Source organism: Lontra canadensis, unplaced genomic scaffold (genome assembly GCF_010015895.1).
Source record: "Lontra canadensis isolate GAN:19392208 unplaced genomic scaffold, GSC_riverotter_1.0 scaffold148, whole genome shotgun sequence".
In the NCBI taxonomy this organism is placed as follows: Eukaryota; Metazoa; Chordata; class Mammalia; order Carnivora; family Mustelidae; genus Lontra; species Lontra canadensis.
Genome location: NW_022631142.1, coordinates 1,068,426 through 1,094,711, shown reverse-complemented (window position 1 = coordinate 1,094,711; position 26,286 = coordinate 1,068,426). Strand labels below are relative to the sequence as shown.

Here is a 26,286-nt window from a genome sequence, read left to right as displayed (position 1 = left end):
CCAGGTTATGTATCTAATTATTAAGTTTATAAAAGTCAATTCCTGAATAAACAAAAATTACAAATCCTACTTTAAGAAAGCTTCAAACTTACTTCATTACTAAGTCTTAAGATAGGTTTGACTTTAAGCTAATATTGAGTGATATTTGAGTATATATGAGGTTCTCTCTCTGTAGGCCACATACACATAATTTCCATTTCAGTGAACACTTGTCAAATGGTGTGGGGTGATGTTTAGTATGTAGACTCTAGAATTTGATAGGTCTAGATTGGAATCCTTGTTCTCCTACCAATCAGTTGTATAACTTTTGGCACCTTTTCTAAACCATTTATTCTTCCTCTTTAAAGTAGGACTGGGATGCCTGGCTGGCTTATTTGGCAGAGCATGCAACTTTATTATTTTTTTTTTTAACATAACCTCAAGATTTTGTCATCTTCATAATAAAATATGAAGCTTAGAACTGGATCATTTGCCCCTTTCTCTTATCTCCTCCCAATTCAAAATGCTTGCATCTCTTAATGGTCAGCATTCTTAGATCTGCAGTTGGGTTCAAAATATTCAAGCCCCAGTACAATCTTTGTAGTTTTAGTCTTTTTCTGAAAAATTGGCTTAGTCTGCCCACCATAGCCACTCTGCTTCCTGTCATATAACGCTGCTTTCCCTAGGCATAATCTTTGCCTTTCTTGTTGTCACTTTGTGGGGTTGGTGCTTGCCACACTTCTTGCAGAAAGTCTGGCAGGTTTTGGGAACATTCACCATATTTGCAAGCATGCTATTGGCACAGAAAGCAGAGCATGCAACTCTTGATCTTGTGATCATGAGTTCAAGCCCTACGTTGGGTGTAGAATTTACTTAAAAAATAAATAAGTAAAAATAAAAATAAAAGTTGGATACAGTATCTGTCTCACTGGACTGTTTGAGTTCAATGAGATAACTGTATCCAATAATTTTCATTATGTATTAGTTATTATGATCGTGAGTAGACTACATGTTGGTTACTATGCTAAATGTTGGGGATAAAAGATGTATGACACCCCACCTGCCCTCAAGGTGCTCACGATCTAGAGGGGTTAAATGTAAGGAAAATTAGGGGCACCTGGGTGGCTCAGTGGGTTAAGCCGCTGCCTTCGGCTCAGGTCATGATCTCAGGGTCCTGCGATCGAGTCCCGCATCGGGCTCTCTGCTCAGCAGGAAACCTGCTTCCCTCTCTCTCTCTCTGCCTGCCTCTCTGTCTACTTGTGATCTCTCTCTGTCAAATCAATACATTAAAAAAAATCTTAAAAAAATGTAAGGAAAATTAAATAATCTTAATATTGTACTATAGTAAACATATGTGCAAAGGAATGGAAGCTTGAAACAGAATGGCATGTTGGAGATAAATGTTTAAGGCTGTGACATGCTCAGATATGAAATTTAGGTAGTTTGTCCCCTGTGTAGAGGATGAGCTGAAGGGAGTGACTCATAAGCAAGACCAATGGGGAGGATATGATAATCCAGGCAAACTTATATGGCAGAGCAATTTAAAGGTTGAACTGGAGGATAGCAGTGTAGAATGGAGCCTTGCTGTGCCTAGAACCATGAACTCCTTTCTGCCATGACTTGGGAGATGACACACTTGAATCATCTTTTGTCTTCATGTTAACCATTTAAGGGGTTCTAAGGAACCCTATCTGACCATTTTTCAGGCTTATTTTACAGAAGAGGAAACAGGTTCAGAGAGCAAGGCCATCATTGCATTATTACAGGGGCACTATTCACACTGTGTCCTATAAAAATGGTGTTCCCTGGAACACAACAAATATGAATGACAGCCTCTGAAGTTGTGTACTGTAGCAGCCTGGTTGCAAAGGTTGCAGCATGGTTCGTAATGGAACTGATGTCTATCTAAAAACCTGTGTATTTCCTACTATACCATACTATGTCTAATCATGATGTCATTTATGGATACATAGCATAATTGGGTTAAACACTGACTTACAACAAAGAAACAAATCAAACACAGCCCAATATGGGTCTTCACAGGAACCTGGTATGCATACTAAATTAGTGGAATCCCATAAATACTAATTAACAACAAATCAAAGTGCTTTATATATATATATATATATTTTTTTTTTAAAGATTTTATTTGTCAGAGAGAGAGAGAGAGCGCACAAGCAGGGGGAGTGGCAGGTAGAGGGAGAAGCAGGCTCCCCACTGAGCAAGGAACCCAACAAGGGATTCGATCCTAGGACCCTGGGATCACGACCTGAGCCAAAGGCAGACACTTAACCCACTGAGCCACCCAGGTGTCCCATTTCTTAAACCATTAGTTAATAGGAAAAGTAGGATAAAACAAGGATAGGGTCCCAACTATTTACTTGGGGCTTCCCTAAGACAGATAAATGAGGAACTTCACATGAATGGAAAGGACTAATCATAAAAACTAAGACCATGAATCAATTTTGTACAGACATTTCTTGAATTATCCCCAAATTTTAAGGTAAATTTTCTCAGCAAATGCTTATTCTATAGTTATCTTGGCAAAAAATACATGATCCTCTTAGAAAGAATACATTTAGTTATTATGTCATATATTAAAAAGCTGTATAATTAATATTTATGCCAAGAACACTATTTACAAAAGTTTCATCCATAATTACCCATGCCTGCTCACTCTGAAGGCAGGAACATTTCTTTGGATTGAATCAAGATCTCAATATGCCTTCTCCAGGAAAGGGGAAGGTATGAAAATACAAAACAAAAAAGAATACTGGCCCGGCTCATTGCACCCAAAGGAGGCCAGCCATTAAGAGTAGTCTGGGTGAGTAGTTAAAATGTGGTCAAAAAGGAAAAAGAGGAAACAGTATACACATACAAAAAAGCTTTATGGGTCTTGATAAAAACACACATTTCTGAAAATATATAAAATCAGTTCCTTGAGAATTTTCAGAAATGAGATTCATCGAATTATAGGAGCAGAAAAAATGTTAAGATTTAGAAACATCGCACTTGTCTGATGATGAACTTCAGAGCAGTTAGGTGACCTGGCCAGGTCGCATAGTTAACGCCAAGCCTGGACCAGGACCCAAGTTTCCTATTTCCAGATGAGTGCTTTTTTTCATTTGCTATACTATCTCTTACATGTTCTTAATCACTTGGAAGTCTCCATAACTCTCTGTCCCACAATGCGCACATCGGGGACAGTCAGAGGAAAAGAATTCTGGACTATGTAGACCATTTAGAGCTATTAACCTAACAATGGATGAAACATTATTTCAAATAATGACTGGGCTGAAATTCCTCTGGGGTTGGGGAGTAGAGAGGAAATACAAAAGAAGTAAATTCTGTAGACAATAATAAGAGAAGCACAAGAGGAAATATTATCCTCTTTTGTTATTTTATTACTGTTACTTTATTTTGTAGTTAGGTCCATATATTATATAAAACAGAACAGGAAAAATGAACAAATTTATAAAATAAATTGAAGTGTCTGGATGAAAAAAATACAAGAGCTTTGCCTTCTTGTCTATCGATCTCTTGATATGTTGTTGGTCTTGCACTTTAGATATCAAATAAAGACATCTAGCTTGAAACAAAAGTAGATATGCTGCAAGGTTAAGCCATAGTTAGTTTGCTGGTGGGCCAGGAAATGATAGATTTTCTAAATCTTATCCTTAAATACTGGCTATAACAAATGCTGATATAGCAAAATGCAAGCTTTTATCTTCAGACAGCAAGAGGGAAACTTGAATTAATAAATGCAACTTACCTCCAAGTCCTCTGAAAGGAGGTGAAAAAAATAAATACTGTATTTTACCAGTGTTCCCCAAAAGCATTACTCTAAGCATGCAGGAAGATGCTGTGAGCAGCTACAACAGTGAGGTCCAATCCAGAGGTAGGTTCAAGACCAAGAGTTAGGAGAGTGGTTGACGAAATCCTCCTGGGGCCAGTACCATTTCACAGAATGACCATTTGTGCTGGGGAATGAGTCTATGGCCTATCTTTCTCTGATTCAAAAGGACATTCCTAATTTTAACCTTGCTGAGTGTAACAGGCATTTTTGCACCAGCTATTAAGAACAGCTAGCATAGAGGATAAGGCTGGCATAAAATTATTTAGCAAGCACATGCTAGCTATTCCAGTTTGAAATCTACCAAACTATAAAATCAGGGAGGAAATAAAAAGTTGAAGATGGAGCTGTTGTTCCTCAGGATGAGGGAAAAATGTCTGACCAAAAGAGGGATTAGGCACTCACTTAACTCTATATGGAGAACATCCTTCTCAGGCTAGGTAGAAGATGAGGAAGAGCATTATCAAAGGCTGACCAGGCCACTGGGAGACCAAAAGGAGAGGGAAAAGGGATTTAGGAAGAAAGCTAGAAGAAAATCTTCTGGGTCTGACTAGGTAAGTGAATCTAAGGCAATGTACCAAAGATACGCTATCCACTATACCAACATGGAGCTGGTAACAAAATATCTGAAGATATTTTAAACCCAGAAAAATGTATAAAAAATATGTTAACAAAGCAAATTAAAACCGAACTTCCAAGGGTAAAATCTCAGATCTGAAATCCAAGGTACTCACTTTTCTAATTCTGTGCATTATTAGAAAAAAATAAAAAGTAACAAATGTAAAGATTTGTTTTATTTTCTACTGGGGGAAGAAGGAGGATAAATAGAACTGTTTTCCAATTTGCTCTCCACTGTATACACACATACCCACACGCATACATACACATACACACACACCAAAAATACCCTAACAAAAAAACAAAACAGAAAACTGAGAATCAAACACCAAAACACCCTCAAACTGCACCAATACTTCGTATTTTGACCAAAAGAATAGATCCTGGGAGGAAGTGCAAAATGCAAAATCAAATGACCGAAAAATGCTGAACAAACAGCATTATCAATATACAAAATATTTATATTACTGAACTAGTAACAGTTGATGTTCTCCATGTCTGTAAAACTTTGGAACCACATAGCTGATTTGTTAAATCTAGTCCATGCCAGCTTCCAAACTCCAGAAAAAATTTTAGTTAGCTTCATTCTTTGATGCCTCATCAAAATTTTCTACGAGATCTGGGGGAAAAAAAAAAGTAAATGAGTTAAAGATACAAAAGAAGAAAAAGAGGTAAATGAAATTCCTAACTTCTAACCCTAATAAAAACCAAATTGTGGCTATTAAAATTAGCCTGAACGGGGCGCCTGGGTGGCTCAGTGGGTTAAGCCTCTGCCTTCGGCTCAGGTCATGATCTCAGGGTCCTGGGATCGAGTCCCGCATCGGGCTCTCTGCTCAAGCGGGGAGCCTGCTTCCCTCTCTCTCTCTGCCTGCCTCTCTGTCTACTTGTGATCTCTGTCTGTCAAATAAATAAATAAAATCTTTAAAAAAAAAAAATAAAATAAAATAAAATTAGCCTGAAAACATAGAGAAGAAGAAGAAGAAATGAACTGGTGGTATTTCACTAATAATGCTTCATTTATCTGCTTTTAAAACACTAATCCTAAGGAAATGTTAGTCCTTTTTTGTCTGAGCAAACTCAGATGAACAGCATTTTAGTATGTCAATCACAATTCCCATGGAAATCATGTAACAATTACTATGCAAATTTAAAATAACTGTGATTCTAATATAACAAATGCAGGCAGCAGAGCTTTTGTGACAATTTCTGATTCTAAGTTCTAAATGGGAAGACTTTTATTCTTTTTCATTAGATTGTATCCATACTATTGTTAATCAGTTTAAATTCAGGAGTTCACCATCAACAAAAACTGAAAGTCATTAGAAAATGAATTAAATGAGATAAACAGGCTGCTAAAAATCTTAGTGCTAAAGAAATGTCACTTACCTGGAACATCATCATCCTCTTCATCAATGTCTTCTGGTTTTGGTGCTTTGCTATCCAACACTACAAAACATTTTAGAATTAGTTCTTAAGAACAAAGGCCTTTAATAGAACACTTGTATTGTTTAGTCTTTTCTCCTGTCTAAATCTTATAATAGTTGTTCAGAAAAAGCTAAAAAGATTGTCTGACCTAATACCATATTTTTTACTTAACACTAAAATCAGTTACATTTTAACTTCATTAGGTATATACTAAATACAGCTGGCAGTTTCAATGGGCGGTGAGGGTAAAATTTATTTGGAAAATGAAATAATTCTGATGGCTGGAATAAAAAGATACTACAGTTAATTTATTTTATAAATTCCATATGCTTAAAATAAAAAAATCAATATTCAAGACTTTCCATCTCTTCTGATATAAGGAAGTATCCAGCCGTATAGTATGGGCACTGATAGAAAAGGCTCTTGGATTTTGAGGGGTGACAAGACGTTTGAAACCAGGGCTATTGTGGAAATTCAGAACTTATAGTTGCCGTGCCTGTAGTCCAATCAACAATATTAAACAAAAATACAGTTCTCTCATAACAGTATCTTCTTGTAATTAGTCAGAAGTGAGTATCAGGGGCGCCTGGGTGGGTCAGACCTTGGGCATCTGCCTTTGGCTCAGGTCGAGATCCCAGAGTCCTGGGATCAAGGCCGCATTGGGCTCTCTGCTCAGCAGGAAGCCTGCTTCTCCCTCTTCCACTCCCCCTGCTTGTGTTCCCTATCTTGCTGTGTCTCTGTCAAATAATAAAATCTTAAAAAAAAAAAAAAAAAAAAGTGAATATCAAATGCTGTCTGTAAAATGTGGTCTACAGGTCTTTTAGGTAATTACCTCAACTCTATTACCAAAATGTATCCATATATTCTATAAGCTACACTGCAAGAAACAAATTCAAAGATTTATGAAGCATATGAGCAACATTCTGTTTGTAAAAGTAAAATTTACATACAAATAAATCCTTCCAGTATAAAATGGACCTTTTAACTCATTAGATTCTTTAGATTACAGCAAAGGAAGGATACTGAACGGAAATACCTACCTTGCCGTGGGAACTGTTCAGCTAACTTCCTAAGACTTGTTAAGCTGTCAGCACCAAGCTGACTTAATATTCCAGGAAGCATTTCTGTGATTGGTTTGGCTTCTGCATGACCAGTAATTGCAAAGGTGTTAGCAGAAAGGGAAGCTTGGACTTTGGGATTGTTGAAATGAATAACTGTCCCATCATCTTTAATCATGTTCACCTGTATGATCATAGAAGAAAAATGTACTTCACATATCTGGTACAACTAAAACAATATCTGTTTAAATTACAACTTAGCCAATTATGGTGTTTTTGTTTTTGTTTTTAAAAACAATCCCAAGGTAGTAATTGTCTAAGCAGTAGATAATGGGTGGAAAAAGACCCTAGTAGCAACAAAGTAAAATGGTGTAGATGGCACAAATTACTAGGATGGTCAAGACATTTTATTATAGAATCTAGATTTTAAATTCAAAGACTTTTGCTACTATGAGAAAGAAGTTCATGCCATATTTTAAAAATAATGGAATTATCAACTAAGAACTGGCTTCTTAATAAAATTACCCATTGTCTTACCCGATTTACACCACTGAACTAAATTGGTACATTTGGTGGGTGGGACAGCATCTTTCTTAGGTGACACATTGTAAAGGGTAATAGTGTACAGTAAAAAATAACCACTGAAAATCCGTAAAGAACACTCAGAAATTTAACCAGATGTTTCATTCCTCTGAACACTTAGTAAATTTACAAAAATTTCAGTCTGTTCTCCTCATGTCATTCTTTATAAAAGATTTTGTCAATTCCTCTAACTCTTACGTATAGCTTTTCAACAACCTTCAATAAGCCTTGTAAATGTCAAAGAGGCTCTCCAACCCACTTGCCTGGCCACCTGAACATGCTTCATCAATCACTGGGAAACCTTTAAAATCATCCTCACATTCTTTTGGTAGCTTTCACCACATGAATTGACTGTTTCAGATTCAATTTATCCACTGCCTGAAAAGGAAGGTTAAACATGTGCTATTTAAAAGATTATTTTTCTCTCTCACTCATGCACTTTCTTATTATGTTTTAGTAAAGCTGAATTTGCATAAGTTAAATGTTTGAATAATGTGATTCCACTAGTAGTTGATTCCACTGTGTAAGTTACCTTGATGGTAACATGCTTATTATAGAAAAAGGTTAGGAGAGTTAACTCTTGGCTACTTTAGAAGCATTTCATGATCCATCCAAAAACTGCCCTTGTCAAAATCAAGCAGAGATGCTGTGTTCTCCATGGTCAGTGGAAGTGGGTGGAAGTGGGTGATCATCACCACTGATAGCACAGGAAAGGAAGGGGAACAAAGGGCTTCTAAATTTCAGGCAACACCTGGAACACAGAGAAAGAAGGCAAATCCTCTGGAAAAAAATTGTAACTAAGATCTACAAATAATTTCCTAGGTTTCTCTGACAAAAATCACTATCTGAATTCTATATCGTTCCCTCTATCTGTATTTTAATTAAGGTTCTATTATACATATTACACAGTAAGCATTCAATCCAGCCGTTCTGAACAAATACCATTGAGTTAAAAACAATTTATACTGACTTTAGAGAAAGAGAAATTATATAGTTCTGAAGATAATTATAGTTTAGGTAGAAAAGTTTAACAGTAAAGTGGCTGAAAATTTGGAAGAGGAAGGACTTGAGAAGGAGGTAGCATAGTGGATATGGAATTGAATGTACTGCATCTATCCTAGCATGGGAAAAGAATAAAGATATGGTAGGACTCTATATTCTAAATTAAGACCAAATCTCTATAATACATCTAGGAATGAAAAGAGTCTGAAATATTAGAATCTGAGATATTTATTATTTATAAATGTTAAAATCACAAGAGATTTTAAATCAATATTGGTCCAAAAGTCAGGTCATGTATTTGTTGAAAGAGGTTTTCTAGGTCAAATCCCTTTTAGAGAAATAAATACTAAAGACAAAAGCTCTTGTTTAAGCAACATATCCAAGGACAAATAGCTAGTTACATGCAAACCTAGAACTTGAGTGTGGGTCCCCGAATTTCTGTTTAGTTTCCTTCCTCATTCTTAAAAATGTTTATTTCCCTACAAAAATTCAATTCTGTGACCTCGTGAAAGCTTGCCAGAGAATTATTTATCTCAAAATACAGGCTAAATGGAGAATGCAAAAAAATGCAACACAGATATATACATAATATATATCTTACTGGCTACGAAACAAGCAAGAAGCCCTAGCCCCGGCCAAATCGTGAATTTTCCTGTGTTTAAGCTTCTTTGCCAAAGGCTAAATTTTAGGTCCTATTTTACAACCTGATAAAGGTCTTTGTAGTTTAAATTGAGTTTAGTGTGAAAAGCAGGATGAATTCCATCTAAGGCTGTGAAATAGAAATAAATTTAAATATGGTTGTTTTAAATAGGGTTGCACAAAAGTTGTAGCTCTGTGAATAAAAAGGTCCAAAAAGGGGTAGAGAGTTTAGTTAATTCTAGAATTGAGAATTAAGTTTTAGAAGTTAAAGGCTAGAATATTTTATTTCTACCATTCCTTCCTCTCTACTGAGCAAATAACATGGTTATATAAGGCTCCTAGATGCAAGCTATTAGACTATCAAAGGATGAATTGTTGGGCTGAGCAAGATCAGTTAGATACTTCCTCCACCAAAGGAAGGGATAAGGAACTTGTTAAATTCACAAGGCAAACTGTAGGCATTTCATATGAAGACTTCACTTTTTCTAGTGATTTTACTGCTGTGTGGTCCACATAAGTGGTACAATCTACATACGTATAAAAATAAGGAGCACACAAGGAAACAAAGACTATTAAACTAGCTAATATACCAGCTCATGTCCTTTCCCAATCACATAACCCTATTATATCAAAATGTTTTTTCCACTTTAACAGGTACCTGAAGGTAAAGGATGCTACTTGAACAATGGAGGAAGTAGCATTTTTGAGACCCTTGTGCACACCACCAGATGCCCCTGCTCTTATTTTTTGCTTGAATAATACTGACATGTTTTGTAGTTATCAAAAATATTGTCTCACATGCCTAATACATTTACATATGCTGTTGTCACTGTTTAGAAGAATCCTTTTCTGCTTTTCCACGTTGCAAATTCCCGTTTATCCAAGACTTGGATCAGATGCTTCTCTCTCTGTAAAAATTTAGGATTGTTTGTGCACTTCCTGCACCTCATGGGTATTGCAAATATATGGAATTATCTTGTAGTGTAATTGGGTTTCCAAGTCTTTGACTTTATTAGAAGGTGAACACCTTCTGATTAGAGACCATGCCTTACTAGACATAGTATGCCCCCAAGTGTCCAGTACATAACAGTCACTCAAATGTGCCAAATGAATGGGACACCTCAAATACAATTTATTTTAAAATCTTGGATGCTGTCAGACTTCAACTCTCCAAATGCTAAAGGGTCATCTCAAATTTAGAAATAGCTCCAGTAGTTCTCTTAATGAAGATGCTCAGAACGTCCTGAGCTGTATCTTAGCCTTGACTTTTCTTATTGTTCAGACTTTTCAGAATCAGCCTGAATGCCCTACAGCATTCAGGAGCATTTTAAGTCATTCTTGACAACGGCAGGGTGGCCCCATTATGCTATTATCAAAACCAGCAAAGGCTGACCTCTGAGGAGGTCACATATATTATCACAGCAACCTTCTATCTGGTAAATCTGATGTGTGCTTTAATCCTACACAGCAATACGTTTTTATGGCTCTAGGAGGCTCACGAATTTACCACTGACTCTGCAGCTCTTGCTGATAACTGCCCTCTCAGTTCACAGAGGAAGTTTAAATTCTTCCATGTGATTTTTTTGGTATCTAAGTCCCCACTAGGCTGGCTAGCTGCGGTTCTGAGAATTGACAGTTGTCTTAAAAATCAAGTTTTACTGCTACTCCTTCCTTTATGTAGTGACATTTATTTATCTACTTATTTTTAAAAGACTGCATTTTTAAATAATCTCCACACCCAACATGGGGCTTGAACTCACAACCCTGAGGATCAAGCCCCATGTTGGGTGTGGATGCTCTACTAAGTGAATGCTCTACTAAGTGAACCAGCTAGCTGCCCCTGTAATGGCATTTAAATGTTTATCAGGAAAGTCACCTTTTATTGCCTTACTCCTGTATCTTAATGGGGTGAAATAATAGACATTTTAAGAAAAAAGGACATAGTATCTACGGTTTTGTGAGGCTAAGGGAGGTAAAAGTTTGAAAATTATGCCCTTGGTGCATACTTCCATAAGTATCTTTCACAATCAGTCCTTTTAAGCTCAGCACCTGCTTATTTCTAAAGGCTAGTATGAACATAATCTATTATTGTTGATATGAGCTAAAGCTAACAGCTGTAACTAAACTACGATATGCTGGGATCATTTTCTCTTATGCTCTGGAGGCAAGAGTCTGATGAGATGGATTCTTCACAGCTATGTTATAGATAGTATAAAATGGCACAACTATTTGAAAAGCAATTTGGCAACATGAAGAATTCTAAAATGTTCATGCTCGTTCAGCCAGTAACTGTATTTCCAAGAATCTCTCTGAAGGAAATCAGAGATAAAGATACATATTATGTATATTGAAACCAAACATGTGATTCTTTTATTATCAAAGCATCATAATGTATTATAAATTAAGAAATGTTAAATTATGGTATATCCATTGGAATATATGCAGACATCTACACTGTTAAGAAGAAGTTGTTTTTTTTTTTTTTTTTTTTAAAGATTTATGTAGTTATTTTAGAGACAGAGAGCGAGAGAACATGAGCAGGAGGGGCAGAGGAAGAGGGAGAGAGAATCCAAAACAGACTTCATACTGAGTCTGAAGCCCCACATGGGGCTTGATCTCATGACACCGATATCATGGCCTGAGACAAAACCAGGAGTTGGATGTTTAACTGACTGTACCACCCAGGTGCCCCAAGAAGAGTTTTTTAATGATATGAAACAATTTTCATAATATAATGCTATTTGGGGAAAAAAAATTCCAAATTGTGCATCTAGCTACAGTCTCAAACATGTTAAAAGTACATGCATCTAAAGATAGAAAAGAAATACAAAACTAATAGTAGTTGTTTCTGGGTAGTGGGGATTATGATCAAATGTTCGTATCTTCTTATCTTCTGTATACCCATAACTTCCTATAATGTTTTATATATATTTATATATATTATATTGACAATATATATATTTTTAAAGATTTTATTTGTTTATTTATTTAAGAGAGAGAGAGACCGCAAATGTGTGAGCAGGGGAAGGACCAGAAGAGGAGAGGGAAAGAATCTCAAGCAGACTCCGCACTGAGCATGGAGCCTGACATTGGGCTTGATTCCATCACTCTGCAATCATGACCTGAGCTGAAACCAAGAGTCAGAGGCTCAACCAACTGAGCCACCCAGGCACCCCGACAACAAAATATTTTTATATTGGAAGGGGGAAGCTATTTTAAAAACAGACAATGTTCATCAACAGATGAATGGATAAATGTGGTATTATCCATACAATGGAATATTATTCAGCTATAAAAGGAGTGAAGTTCTGATACATGCTAAAACATGAATGAACCTTGAAAACATTATGCTAAATGAAGTATGCTAGACACAAAACAAATATTATATTACACAAAATATTTACAACAGGCAAATCCACAGAGACAAAGAGTAGGTTACAGGCTATCGAGTTGGGGAAGGGGGGATGAAAAGTTATTGCTTAACGGATATAGAGTTTTGGTTTGAGATGATAAAAAATTTTGGAAATAGGGGCACCTGGGTGTCTCAGTCAGTTAAGTGTCTGCCTTCGGCTTAGGTCATGATCCCAGGGTCCTGGGCTTAAGCCCAAGTGTTGGACTTTCTGTTCAGTGGGGAGCCTGCTTGGCCCTCTCCCTCTGCCTGCTGCTCTCCCTGCTTGTGTTCTCTCTGTCAAGTAAATAAACAAAATCTTGAAAGAAATTCAAAAAAAAATTTTTGGAAATAGGTAATAGTTGTGGTTGCACAACACTGTAAATATAGTACTACTGAACTGTACTTAAAAATGGTTAAAATGACAAATTTTATGCTGCATATATTTACTACAATAAAAAAATAGTAAAAAAAAAAACAACCCCAAAAATCAGGATCTTAAAAGAAAAAGTAAGGCTGCTTTGATAGGATAAGGTAAGTGGGACATGGTATTTCCCTTTTACTCTCCTGTACTCAGAACTGTCCACACATTGGTACCTGAGGCTCTGGTTGGAGGAAGAAAGAATTGTGGTTAAGGGTCAACCAAGGTTCTCCTTCTGGTATAAGTGGTTCAGGAAAAGGAAAATATAAACAGTAAAACTTATGAGGACAATTATAAAATTTACATTCTCAGCCCTAAGTGTTTTCCTGAGCTCCAGTGTCCTGTGGCTAACTTTTTTTTTTATTTTTAATAAGTAATCTCTATGCCCAACATGGGGCTTGAACTCACAATCCTAACATCGAGTTGTATGTGCCACTGAATGAGCCAGCCAGGCACCCCAATGTCTAACTTTTTGAGAATAATTCCATCTCAAATAATCAGTATCCCTTAAAGTTAATAGGCCCCAAATAAACTCATCATGAGAGTCAGCATGCTACAGACTATAATGAATAAACACGGTCCCTGCTATCAAGTTCTTATAATCTGAAAAAAAGACTAATTGGTTAATAAGTAACCATTATACCCCACAATATGAGGTTGTCATTAATAAATGTATTACAGCAGAGCAACTTAAGCTAAGGGCAATGGAAGTAGAAAGAAGGGGTTGATTAATTAATCAGACCTGGAAATAAAGGAGAAATTCCAGAGGCAGAATTATATCCTAGTTACAATAGAAGATGCCCTCTGAATATAAAACTCTATGAAGCAACTAGGCCGTCTGGATCAGAGATTCCAATTTTTGATGACACTGCTTACCAAATAAATTTGATAAAATCAATAACTTCTGAGAAACAGAACAGATCCCACTGTTGATAGATTTATCAGGTAAAGACAGGTAATGGCATGGTCGCTACATTCAACTAGATTACCAAATAAGAAGCACATCCAAATACCTTCAAATGTTATAGCATATAAAACATTTTTAGAAATTTAGATTATAAATTTGGATTTTGGAATTTTGGATTATAAATCTTCTGGGGTCTGCCTAGGAATTCCTTCGTAAAACCTAGGCTTTTGTATGATACAGTCTCTGACACTCCAGTACCCTTACTTTTTGACAGCTTTGCATTTCTCTGTCTTTGGTAACATGTAAAAGAAATCTACCTATGACTTATAATTTATTATACCAAATCAACAAACTAATGAATACATCAAAGACCAGAGAAGCTTTTCTTAATCCAAATAGTCCTTCAGTTTTTTAAAGTTTCTAGAGTACGTAAGTTAAACTTTGGGAGAGGGAAAAAAATCACCAATACCAACAACTTAGAAAGTAAGATTAGAACTTTACTTGGCAGAAGTACAATCCATGAATTTTTGGAATCCATCACTGATTTCCCTGTTCCCCACCCACCAAACTGGATACTTTCTACTTGTTTAATGTTTTGAAGGTCTAAGTACAGAAAACACAGTAATATTATTTTTTGTTTTACAAGAATGGCAACGGTGTCTTCTCTTTTTGGAAGTTTTTATCTGCTTTTCTAAAAGTGCTGAAAAACAGAAAGAGCACTTTCCTCAAAGGTCAGGACTTTTTTTTTTTTTTAATAAACTCTATATCCAATGTGTGGCTCAAACTCATGACTCCAAGATCAAGAGTTCCCTGCTCTACTGACTGAGCCAGTCAGGTGCCCCAGAGTTCGGCACTCTGAAACAAGTTTCAGACATTCCAAATAAAAGATGACAAAATTGTAATTAATGTGTTTCTTCTATTCTGATATATTTTTTCACATCTTAGTGTTTCTGAAAACTTCTGTACATCTTTTCATGTTTACATTTAATGCAGTAGTTTCTTTTCTCATTCTAAGAGCTGTTTTTAAACCAAATGTGTCATCATTTTCTTTAAAAATTTTTTGAAAAAAAAACTCTACGTTAAACTTAGTAACACAAACATAATGTTTGAGGCAAGCTAGGTTATATATAGTATACTAGATATTCCTACACAAAATCTGCCAAGTGTTATATAAAGTACAAGTATCTTAGCTCTCAAAAAACCAATTTTAGAAAGAGGGAAAGAAGGAAAAAAGTAAAACTCCCTCCCATCTTAGCTTCAAATACTCAGAAATTTTATAGCTGTTACCTTACATTGTTGATTATGCATATTTTCTCTTTAATTAGTCTGTAAGGGCTGGAAGACATCACACACACATACAGGGTTGGGGTGCAATGAGTGTGTGTATGTGCTTATTATGTAGCACTAATTTTCTTTTCTTTTTTTTTTTAAGATTTATTTGGGAGGGAAGGGGAGAGAGAGACAGTGACAGAGACAGAAGGAGCAGGGGGAGGGGCAAACAGACTCCTCACTGAGCATGATCCAGGACTCTTCATGATCCAGGGCCTGAAGTCAGACGTTTAACCGACTGGGCCACCCAGGCACCCCGGTAGCATTAATTTTCTGTTATGACTCTTCAAAAAGCTAGAACTGCATCAGTAGTAGCTACAAAAAGGAATTCACACCACAGTTTAATAAGTGCTATAATAAAATAAATACAGGACATTATAAAGGCATACAGGAAAAGCATCTGACCCTTCTTTACACAAATGTGTAAGTGTGCTACCAGGAAGGCTTCTGGGAGAAATAATGCCTGCATTAAGACCTGAAAAAAGAGAAACATCCATGTCTTTGGAAATACTAATAGGGATTTCTTTTATATGTAATGGTGTAACTAATTCTGCATGGTAGGTGTTCAATAATACAGGGTATAAGGCAGATACTTTCTTTCTCTGGTGGTGGTGGGGGGGGTTTGAGGGATAAAGAGGGGAGCAGGAGGAGAGGAAAAGGCTGAGAGAGGATGTAAGAAAGTGCAACTGAAAAGACCAAAAGCAGGATAAAACGGACAAAAAGAATGAACTTGGTTTTAACACTCAGACTCTAACACTTACTAGCTAAGTGATCTTGGGCAGGTACCTAATTCTGTCTCAGCTTTCTTCTCCGTAGCCAGTAACAACTGACTCAAAGAGATGTAGTGAATCTGAAATGGGATAATATATGTTTGTCTTGTTATCTAATTAATTTCCCTACTAGACTGTAAGCTCCAAAGGACAGAGACTATGAATAATAACTTATGAACTACTATCTAGCAAGTCCTTGGCAAATTGCTTGGCACACATGTCCACCAAGTATTGACTATCATTACTTTATTAGAACAATTTCAACTACAAAAATACCATCACTTCAGCAATGCACTGTAACAAATTTGGTTGTATTCTGAAAAGATCAAAGACTGTTAACTGATTGGTTTTCTTATTATAAAAAACATTTATAAAGTTAATGCTATCTGACCACAAAGAGTTTTATTAATCATAACCATAAAGTGTCCCAAATCTGAACAAAAACAAACATTTAGAAAAACATGCCCTTGGAGATACTACATAGTTAAATCTATACTTCAAAGAGGTATAAATAGAAACTTTTCCTCTCTCTAAAGAGGTGTTTTTCAACCAAGGGTGACTTTGTGCCCTAGGGGGCATGTGAAAAAGTCTGAGGACATTTTTGGTTGTCATAACTTGGCGGGGGTGGGGGTGTGTGTGTGTGTATAGTGGGGCTACTGGTATCTAGTGTGTAGAGGCCAAGGAAGCTGCTTAAACATCCTATAATACACATGACAGTTCCCACAATAAAGAACTAGCTGGTGCAAAATGTCAATAGTGCTGAGATGGCAGGGCAGGGAGGGGGGAGGGGGAGTCAGAGAGTAGAAATGTATGTAAGGTTGTAAGATGGCCAGAACACTTATAAGTTGTTTAGGTTTAACGTTATCAGAGTTATTGTCTATTATTGCAACTTACTTCTTTTTTTTTTTTTTAACCAAGATTTATTTGGATTTTTTTAAAGAGAGGTTTAGAGGGATTTTTCCTCATATATACCCCAGATAAAGAGAATGATCTCTCTGAGAATTATTTTAGGTCAATAAAAATATATAAAAGCTTACAATAGCTCAGAAGAAAATAATGCATATAAAATGCTTAATTTCAAGACTTGCAAATGAAGTTCTAATCTTTATCAGAGTAAGAATGCACAGGTACATTAAACTAAAGGGAAGAAAAGATACATATGTCTTACATTTTCTACCATTTTATCAGTATACTAATTTTGAAAGTACAAAGCAGACTTAAATGATGTGTTAATATTTATTCATATATGCACAGTAGGAGGAACATGTGGCCATTTCACTGCCTCTTCTCTGGTACTCTGCTATTTATTAGTGATCCTTGCCTCCACATTATCTCTGATCTGTTTTATAGCACATGGGCACGAATGATCTGTTAAAAATTGTGAGGTGGTACCACACATAGTAATGATATTAAATATAATTTAACTTAAACATTCAATTTAATTTATGGCAGTGAAAATTTAAACATTGGTTACTATCAGAAATGGAATTATCGGGCACCTGGGTGGCTCAGTGGGTTAAAGCCTCTGCCTTCAGCTCACGTCATGATCCCAGGGTTCTGGGATGGAGCCCCGCATCGGGCTCTCTGCTTGGCAGGGAGCCTGCTTCCCCCTCTCTCTCTGCCTACCTCTCTGCCTACTTGTGATCTCTGTCTGTCCATAAATAAATAAAATCTTTAAAAAAAAAAAAAGGAATTATCAGGTAGAAGTGAATTTAGATGGTAATAGGTCATAAAGAGCTGATGTTATCATTTTTCTTGCGTATCTTTTGAAATAACATCCTTTGGCTTCATATTTGAGAAAGGTAGTATCACCAAAATATAATGAGATGATTTAAAAAATTTAACCAATAATTTCCAGAAAAGGTCTAATAAGAAATCGAATCCATGTAAAGCTATTGCTAGAGCTTCTTGATTGAGGTAATAAAAAGATACTGTTGAGTAGAAAGGGAAAAAAATCCACCTTATTTGAAGGAATCTTGGAGTTTATTTTTATGTTATTAGGAAAAAATAACTTATTTTACACAAAAATTTAAAAGCAGTTCCATAATTTTGTCACATATGCCAAATTCTTAGACAGCAAAGTATGATGAATTCCTTATCTGTCAACTAAAATCATTTTTTTTGATCATCCATTTTTATACAATAAGCAAATTCAACACCTAGTCCTTCAGACACCTGGCTGACAATACCTTATTCTTCTAAGCTGATATTTTTCATCTGAAAAGTGTAGATAATCATCTATCAATGTGCTACTTGTTCACATAATTTAACCATTTACAAAATGACCATACCTCTTCAATACCAGCTATATTATTCACAGCCAGTTTTTTTAGAGAACTCTGGAGTTTTTTGTCATCAGCTGTAGCTGTTCTATGTACCACCTTCTTCTTTCTGCGAGCTGTACCCTGAAAAATAACCAAACAGAAGTGTTAGGATGCTTTGCATCTGGCAAGTGCAGTCAGTCACATGTCTTCCTATTCCCAATACTCTAATTAAAACCCACATAAGAAATTGCTGACTTAATACTAATGACTAAGAAGACTGCTCAGAGTTGTGTTAGCCTAAACCAGATTTTTGACAGTCAGTTCTAGTCAGTTCTTATTTTTTCCAATATCCATTTATCATTTCCACATATCATGTTTCAAAAGTTTTCAATAATAAAACAATACAATTGTGTTTTATGACAACTTCCAAATAATACAAGGAATGCTTTTTTATAGTACCTGCCACCCCCTGACAATAAAGTTAAATCTAAAGATATTCTGAAACTTGGAAGATTCTGACATAATTAAGAATCAAATGCCTACAACTGAGTGTTCTACATTCCTAGAATCTAGGAATGAAAACAATCAAGTTCTTACTTCAAGGAGCATACATTACAGTGGGATGGAAAAGTCAATAAATACATGAATGAATTAGATCCTTTCAAATGGGATACAGGTATTAAGGCAAAAAACCCCAGCACAGTACTAAGAGTATTTATTGGGTGGGCGCAGAGCAGTACTTTATTGTTCAGGGAGGACCCTCTGAAGAGGTGACATTATGAGCTGAGATCCAAGCAGAATGAAACGAGAGTGAACCTATTGTTTCTACAGAGAGAAAACAGGTCAGTCATGGTTTTGGCAGAGTGTACAAAGGGGAAGGAGGAGGAAAATGCAATCAGAAAGATAGGAAAGGGCCAAATCACGTAGCCTAGAATGCCATGGGTAGGAGTTGGATTTTATTCTAGTTGCAATACGAAGGTTTTAAGCATGGGAATGATTTGATCTCATTTATGATTTTTACAGATGACTAAAGTTGCTGTGGATAATGAACTATAATGAGATCAATCAGGAAGCTACTGCAGTAGTCTTGACGAGAGGTGAGAGTTCTGGCACTGGAGATGGTGAGAGCTTAGACTCTCAGAAGACCCAACATGCTGATGGACTGGACATGGGATATGAGGAAAAAAGGAATCTAGAATGATGCTCAGAATATCGGCCTGAGCAAATAGTTTGACAATTATACTATTCACTGAGATAGAACGAGCTCATTTCTAAATGGATACTTTGAAACTTTAGATATGTATTTCCACTGAAAAACTATTTAAGGGGCATCTGGGTGGCTCAGTGGGTTAAGCCTCTGCCTTTGGCTCATGTCATGATCTCAGGGTCCTGGGATTGAGCCCCACGTGGGGCTCTCCACTCAGCAGTGTACCTACCTACCCCCACCCCGCCCTGCCTGCCTCTCTGCCTGCTTGTGATCTCTGTCAAATAAATAAATAAAATCTTAAAAAAAAAGAAAAGAAAAGAAAAACTATTTAAAATAAATCTTGGGACCAATTTAAAAGAAAATATAACCTAAAGCAGAAATAAAATATTACCAAAAGAAGCCTAAGTGTTGAGGGCTAAATCTTTCTGAGTCCTGGAAGGAGGAAAGGAAGAGAGTTTTCCATCTCTGGGTACCTCCTGAAGTACTCAGGGAATCAGCTTTATAGAGAGTAGGCAGGGGCTTCAGCCTCAGCAATGCTGGAGGGAGTGGAAGAGTGTTCTGTGAGTAGCAGCAAAGGTTGTGACAAAATCTAGTTGTTGAAGGATGGACTAGAGGTGACTATTTTCACAGATGGTCATTTATTTGAGAAATGTTCCTAACTCAGGGGCAGCTCAACTACTTGCTGTATGCCTCAAATGAAATGATTCTCAGGTACCTCAAATTTGACATGTCTAAAAGCTTGAGTCCATGAAACTATTCCTCCTATATTTCCTAAGTTTTATAGCTGGGGGTACCACTATCTACCTAGTCTTTATTCCTCTTCATATGAATTATGTCATTCCAACTCCCAAATTTGTGTTCCATATACCAAAGCAGCAGTCTCTCAACTTGTTTTCCTCTATGCCAAACTTTCATTTCATTCCTTTCTCCATGTTGCCAGCACCTATCTTTCTAAAATGATTGTTGGCTCAGTTGGTTGGGCAACTGCCTTCAGCTCAGGTCATGATCCTGGAGTCCAGGGACCGAGTCCCGCAGCAGGCTCCCTGCTCAGTGGGGAGCCTACTTTTCCCTGTGACCCTCCCCCTTCTCATGATCTCTCTCTCAAATAAATAAATCTTAAAAAAAAAAAAAAAAAACCATCCTGGGTGCGCCTGGGTGGTTCAGTGGGTTAAAGCCTCTGCCTTCGGCTCAGGTCATGATCCCAGGGTCCTGGGATCGAGCCCCACATCGGGCTCTCTGCTCAGTGGGGAGCCTGCTTCCCTGTCTTTCTCTCTGCCTGCCTCTCTGCCTACTTGTAATCTCTGTCCGTCAAATAAACAAAATCTTAAAAAAAAAAAAAATCCCATACTCCATAGTATGGAATATAAGACTATGATACAACCCCAAATTCCCTGGTTGTTTCGCCTTCTACCATTCTTTATCCATTATATAGTCTAAACTCTAACAGTACCAAACTAAAGCAAGCTATTCCATTAAGTGCCATGCTATCACAGCATCTTAAGTGCCTTAGCAAGCATGAGAATGACGATCCCCTTTTCCCTCTACCCACTTACCCTCACCTATCTACCTAGTGATAAATTCTTGTTTGTTCTCCAAATCTCAGCTCAGTGATGACTTCCTTGTCCCTCCTAGGCAAGAGCACCTTGTACCTCATTTTAACATTTACTATTCTGTAGTGTAATTGTGAGCATGTCTCTCTTCCAAGCTGTGTCAAGAGAAGAAAATCTTGAGTAGTTTCTCTACTATGTGCTTGGCACATAGTAGGTGCACAGTAATCTAGTTTTATTTACCACCTGGTTTAAAATATGTAATAGTGCTGAACCAAGATCTTCCAAGTACATTCTATGGTTCCTGAGTATCCCTAGTTTTTGCACTGGTTCATTACTTTATACTGGATGCTACAATGTGACCACTTTGGTTGCATGAATGTGTTAATATGACTCCAGAGTCCTATAACTGTATCACTATGGAAGGAGAAAATATAAGTCACTTCTTCCCTTCCCCTTCTATCTCCATCCCTAGGAGCTATGGTTATCATCATAGTAAATGAAAAGTAGAGCTGCTACATAAGTGTCCTACCTACCCTCTTCCCAGGTCTGAACTGAGTACTATTCTCACTTTTCCTTTTACGAAGATTGTTTTGGGCAGAGATAAGGGCAGAGTACTCTCCTTGAGCTGGGGGCTAGAATTGAAGGGAATCAAAGATTCTCAGGATGAACTCTTCCTCCGGCTTCAAAGTACATGGAATAAAATGTCTGTGCTCGTATTGACCAATACAGAAGAACAGGCAGGAATTTGGGAGGAAAACCTAGCAATGAACAAAACTTACAATCAGCTTGAGCATTTCCAGTTAAACCTAATAAACCTAACTGTACAAGTAGGTATATCCAGTCAAGATGAGGTAACCTCAACATCTGGGATGTCCTGCAAATGAGTCTAACATAATAATCACTATCATTTATTAAGTATGCACGCTGCGCCAGACACCATGTTAGGCATTTCATAAGTATTACTTTAATCCTCAGATGCATCTATTTCTGTTCTACAGATGGAAAGATGGAAGCCTAACAAGGTCAGATAACTTGTTCATGTCACATAACTACCAGATGTTAAGAGGATTCAAACAAAGGTGGCTATTTCCATTGCACCACCAGACAGAGAAGTTTTCTAGTTACCTCTTTTAAATCTAGACAAGTTATTTTCAAATTGGAATGTGGTTTGATCTTGAAAAAAGATTTTAAATTTTTAATGACCACAAATCCAAAATAATACTACTATCTGGCAATAATACATTTTCCTCTCAATTTTTCTTATGCCACACTCACCTTGCCCCCTATCCGGACCTGAGCCTGAAGTTTGGCTAACTTTTCTTGATTCATGCTGTTGGTAAATCTAGGGGGGGAAAAATAGATTTGTTAAAGTCACTGTTTACCAAAATAAAATAACTGTTTATGCAACAGTACCTTCTGGCTCACTAGGCTTGCAATATGCGTCACCATCATGATCATATTAATCCTGTCTCTATATTCTTAGTAAGTATTAATAACTCGTTCTAGCTTTATAAACCAGATATTAAGAGAACCAAAATTAAATAAGACCACAAGGGAGACAAATATACGAACAGAAAATAGAATGGGACTCAAAGTTACCTATTTGAAGATCCCTCCTTAAAAAAACAAAATTCACGGGGCTCCTGGGTGGCTCAGTTGGTTAAGCAGTTAAGCATCTGCCTTCAGCTCAGGTCATGATCCCAGGATCCTGGGATGGAGGCCTGCAGGTCAGGCTACCTGCTCAGCGGGAAGCCTGCTTCCCCCTCTCCCTCTACCCTCCCCCCTGCTCATGCGCAAGCTCTCTCTCTGAAATAATGAATAAAAAAAAACCCACATCAAAATTCATTTCGTTGGCATTCAGTAAAACCTACCCAATTATAAATCTCTAGACAAGCCAGTTTTTTCCCCCAGAGATTTTTACAGCAGAGCCGTTACCAAATGTTATTAGCACAACCTTTAAGCAGACTTTTTCCTCCCAAATCATAAATGAACCATATATAACCTTGTAACCATAAATAGGCCCCCCCCCAAAAGAAACCTGGACAAAGAAGAAATTCAACAATAGGCTGTCTAGCTGTCAAGATATGAGGTAGTCATATCTTTTATTCAAGGTCAGATGGTACGTTAATAACAGGAAAAGAGAGCCAGATTTTTCAGACATTCAGCACTTTAGCAGCCCTTTCCACAGAGTTCATTCAATATTTTGCACTGATATAGTATGTCACACTTGTCAAGATATTCCTGCATACACGGTAAAATGCTTCACTGCACAATTTGATAAAAACATCTCTGCTACATTAATTATAAATCTTTGTGTGTTTGGGGGGAGGAAATTCTTTTTTTTTTTTTTTAAAGATTTTATTTATTTATTTGACAGAGATCACAAGTAGGCAGAGAGGCAGGCAGAGAGAGAGAGAGGGAAGCAGGCTCCCCGCTGAGCAGGGACCTCCCCCCCCCCCCATGTGGAGCTCCATCCCAGGAACCCGGGATCATGACCTGAGCTGAAAGCAGAGGCTTTAACCCACTGAGCCACCCAGGCGCCCCGGGGGGAGGAAATTCTTAAATATAAGCTTTTTAAGGCTAATTTTGATTTTGAAAATTCTAAGAAAATTGTAAAGTCATAAATCCTCATCTGATCAGTGATATTCCTACTAAAGAAAACAGTTCTTAAATTTATAATGGGTTGTAACATTCCACACTATATAAACAAATACAAGCCAAGGTTAAGGGGCATCTGGGTGACTCAGTTGGTTAATTGTCTGCCTTTGGCTCAGGTCATGATCCCCAAGTTCCTGGATTAAGCCCTGCTTCAGGCTCCCTCCTCAGTGGTGAGTCTGCTTCTCCCTTGCTCATGCTCTCTCTCCCTCTCTCTCTCAAATAAATAAAAATCTTTAATAATAACAATTAAAAAAAAAAAGCCAAGGTTAAAAATCTTGTTTTACTTGTTCTGTGGACCAACAGATTATTACTAAGATTTGAGAGAGGGAATAAAAACTTTTACGGCCAATTCTCTAACTGCTTTATAATTATCATTCACATGACAAAGATAATGTCTTTCAGAGATGAAAGAGAATCGAAGATTATATAAGCACTATTCTGTATTCTGACACTGGACTTTAGCAGTAACCTGTATATATATGCTTCAAGGCTAAATAAAGTCCAGTTCCCAAATAACATTCAGAATTTATGATTCCTCAGTCTTTGCCCATCGCTGTATCACAATGCTCAACAGCTAAAAACTCCTTTACAGGAGGAATACAAAGCCAGAAGGCTTAGGTGTGTGACAATCTCAACTCAGCCACAGACTCACAGACTTAAAATTGCTGATGCAAATTCCAATGTCTATATTCAATATCCACAGAAAAGGACAAATATTCACTTTCCCCAAAGGAATGTGGCCCCAAAAGTACAGTGAACTGACAAAGAACCTAAAAATTTTTTTACAAAAAAGGGGCTAAGTGAAAATATTAGAACTAGACATGGTAAATCTGAGACTCTTCTGCATTTTGAAGTACCAATCCCCAAGAGAAGAGATGGAAGACAGGAGACTGAAGCCAAGATGAAGAGCCTTGACTTGTTTGAAACAAAAGCAAAACCAAAATTAACTCTATATCAATGTGTAGATGAAAGAACAGATTCCATTCTATGTAATCAGTACAACAGAAAACTTGTTCCCAAAACTTAGAGAAAAACCATTTCAGGGAAGTTGTAAACTCAAGGGGGAGTGGGGAGGGAGAAAGGTGGTCCTTTGTCCACTAGCATGTTGGGGTGTGTGGAGTTGAAGTAGTAAAGAGGATTGGACTCAGTCTATGAGAGATGAGATGCCAAGCTCAGAATCTAAACTAGACCTCAAAGATCACTTGATTTAATTCCCTATTCCTCAATCAACTTTTACTTCATTATACCCATTATTTCTGTTTTGTATGTGAGGCCATCTCAAATACCTGCAAGCAACAGTAGGGTAGAAATAAATTGTAAACAAATAAAATAGTTCGCCTCTCTCCTAATTTAATAGATTTGGAAATGAGGGTCCAAAAGGGAGAAGTCACTTCCTAGACCCAAAAGGCAGAAGTAACTTCCTAAGAACATAAATTACTGAATTCTTCCTTGGGGACCCTAGGATCATTTGATCCTTTACTCAAGGACTCAAGAAAGGTGTAAATAATGAGATTATAATCAGTATTTATTGCGTGCCCAAGTTCTAAGCATTATGGTAGGCACTTTCACCATGTTTACATATCATGTTTACACACGGATAAAATTAACTTCAACCTTTAGTCCTAACTTTTTATTATGTGGGGTATCTCTAAGAGAGGCACAAATTTTGGAATCAAAAGGATCAAGGTTCTACTACTTAGGACTTCGGAAAGGCATTTTACTTTCTGAACTTGTGTTCCTTCTGTATTAGAAAAGGTTTAACACCACACAACTCATACGGTTGTTTTAAGGATAAAGGTTAAGTTATCGAGCACAGGGTATGCCTCACTGTAGATACTCAAAAACTGGTAACTATTGTTACCACTCCCGAGGGGACAGCTATGGTGTAAGTGAAAGAACGTGGGAACGGAAGTTGAAACCGCCATTCACTAGCTGTGTAACAGGGTGCCCGTCGGTCAATCAATTTCCTGACAGCCTACTATGCTTCAGGCAGTGTGATGGGGCTATCGAGATGGTCAAGGTAATTTCTCAGGGAGGGAACAGAACTGTAAACAAATACTGCCATTACGAGGTGAAGAGAGCTGTAACAGAATTCAGTCCCAAGCGCTTCGGGGCCGGAGACTGCTAACCTCAGTTTCCCTATCTGTAGAGTGGGAGGATCAAAGGAGACGACAACAGATAGGCTGTTGTCACAGCATTGTTGTTGTGAATAAAAGAGAGTAATGGGAGAGAGGCGCGGGACCACCCGCCTCCTGGGACTGAATCTGGGCGGCAGCAGCACGGGCCCCCACAGGGAGCGGTGGTGCTGGGGACCTTCCCTCAGGTGCCGACCCCCAGCTGCGCCGCCGGTAACCGACAAGCCAAACCAGCCGCCTCCGCCCCCACTCGGCGCGCCACGGCGGAAGTGGCAGCCCGAGTGGTTGGCGGGTGTCGGAAGAAGAGGGCGGGGGGAGACCGTGCGCAGCGGCCTATGGCCGTGGAGTGGCGGGACCGCCGGGGGTCTCACCTGAAGCAGGGAGGGTCCTCCAACAACAGCACGCGGCAAGAGCAAGATGGCTGCCTCAGTCGAGACAGAGAAAGACGACGGCAACAGCGGCGGCGGGAGCGGGGCCCACGTGACACAAGCAGCTCCGCCT

General features: G+C 37.7%; 1 protein-coding gene and 1 pseudogene across 1 annotated transcript; both read right to left on the bottom strand.

Annotated features, from left to right (window-relative positions):
• Positions 1–454: 454 nt before the first annotated feature.
• LOC116859090 lies at positions 455–759 on the bottom strand (annotated as a pseudogene).
• Positions 760–4,606: 3,847 nt separating this feature from the next.
• Positions 4,607–26,286, bottom strand: BTF3L4 (basic transcription factor 3 like 4). Its single transcript, XM_032844100.1, has 6 exons — positions 26,157–26,286; positions 22,268–22,334; positions 18,263–18,376; positions 6,916–7,117; positions 5,837–5,896; positions 4,607–5,069 (listed from the first exon to the last, which is right to left on the bottom strand). Exons 2-6 carry the CDS (start codon positions 22,319–22,321, stop codon positions 5,023–5,025), a joined length of 477 nt encoding a protein of 158 aa, XP_032699991.1. The 5' UTR covers positions 22,322–22,334; positions 26,157–26,286; the 3' UTR covers positions 4,607–5,022.

Excerpts from the sequence above, each read along its gene's own strand:
- BTF3L4 (XM_032844100.1), bottom strand. The coding sequence starts at position 22,321 with ATGAATCAAGAAAAGTTAGCCAAACTTCAGGCTCAGGTCCGGATAGGG. Across the intron at positions 18,377-22,267 it reads AGGTCCGGATAGGGGGCAAG|GGTACAGCTCGCAGAAAGAA; the intron begins GTGAGTGTGGCA and ends GTTATTTTTCAG. Across the intron at positions 5,070-5,836 it reads AGAGGATGATGATGTTCCAG|ATCTCGTAGAAAATTTTGAT; the intron begins GTAAGTGACATT and ends TTTTTCCCCCAG.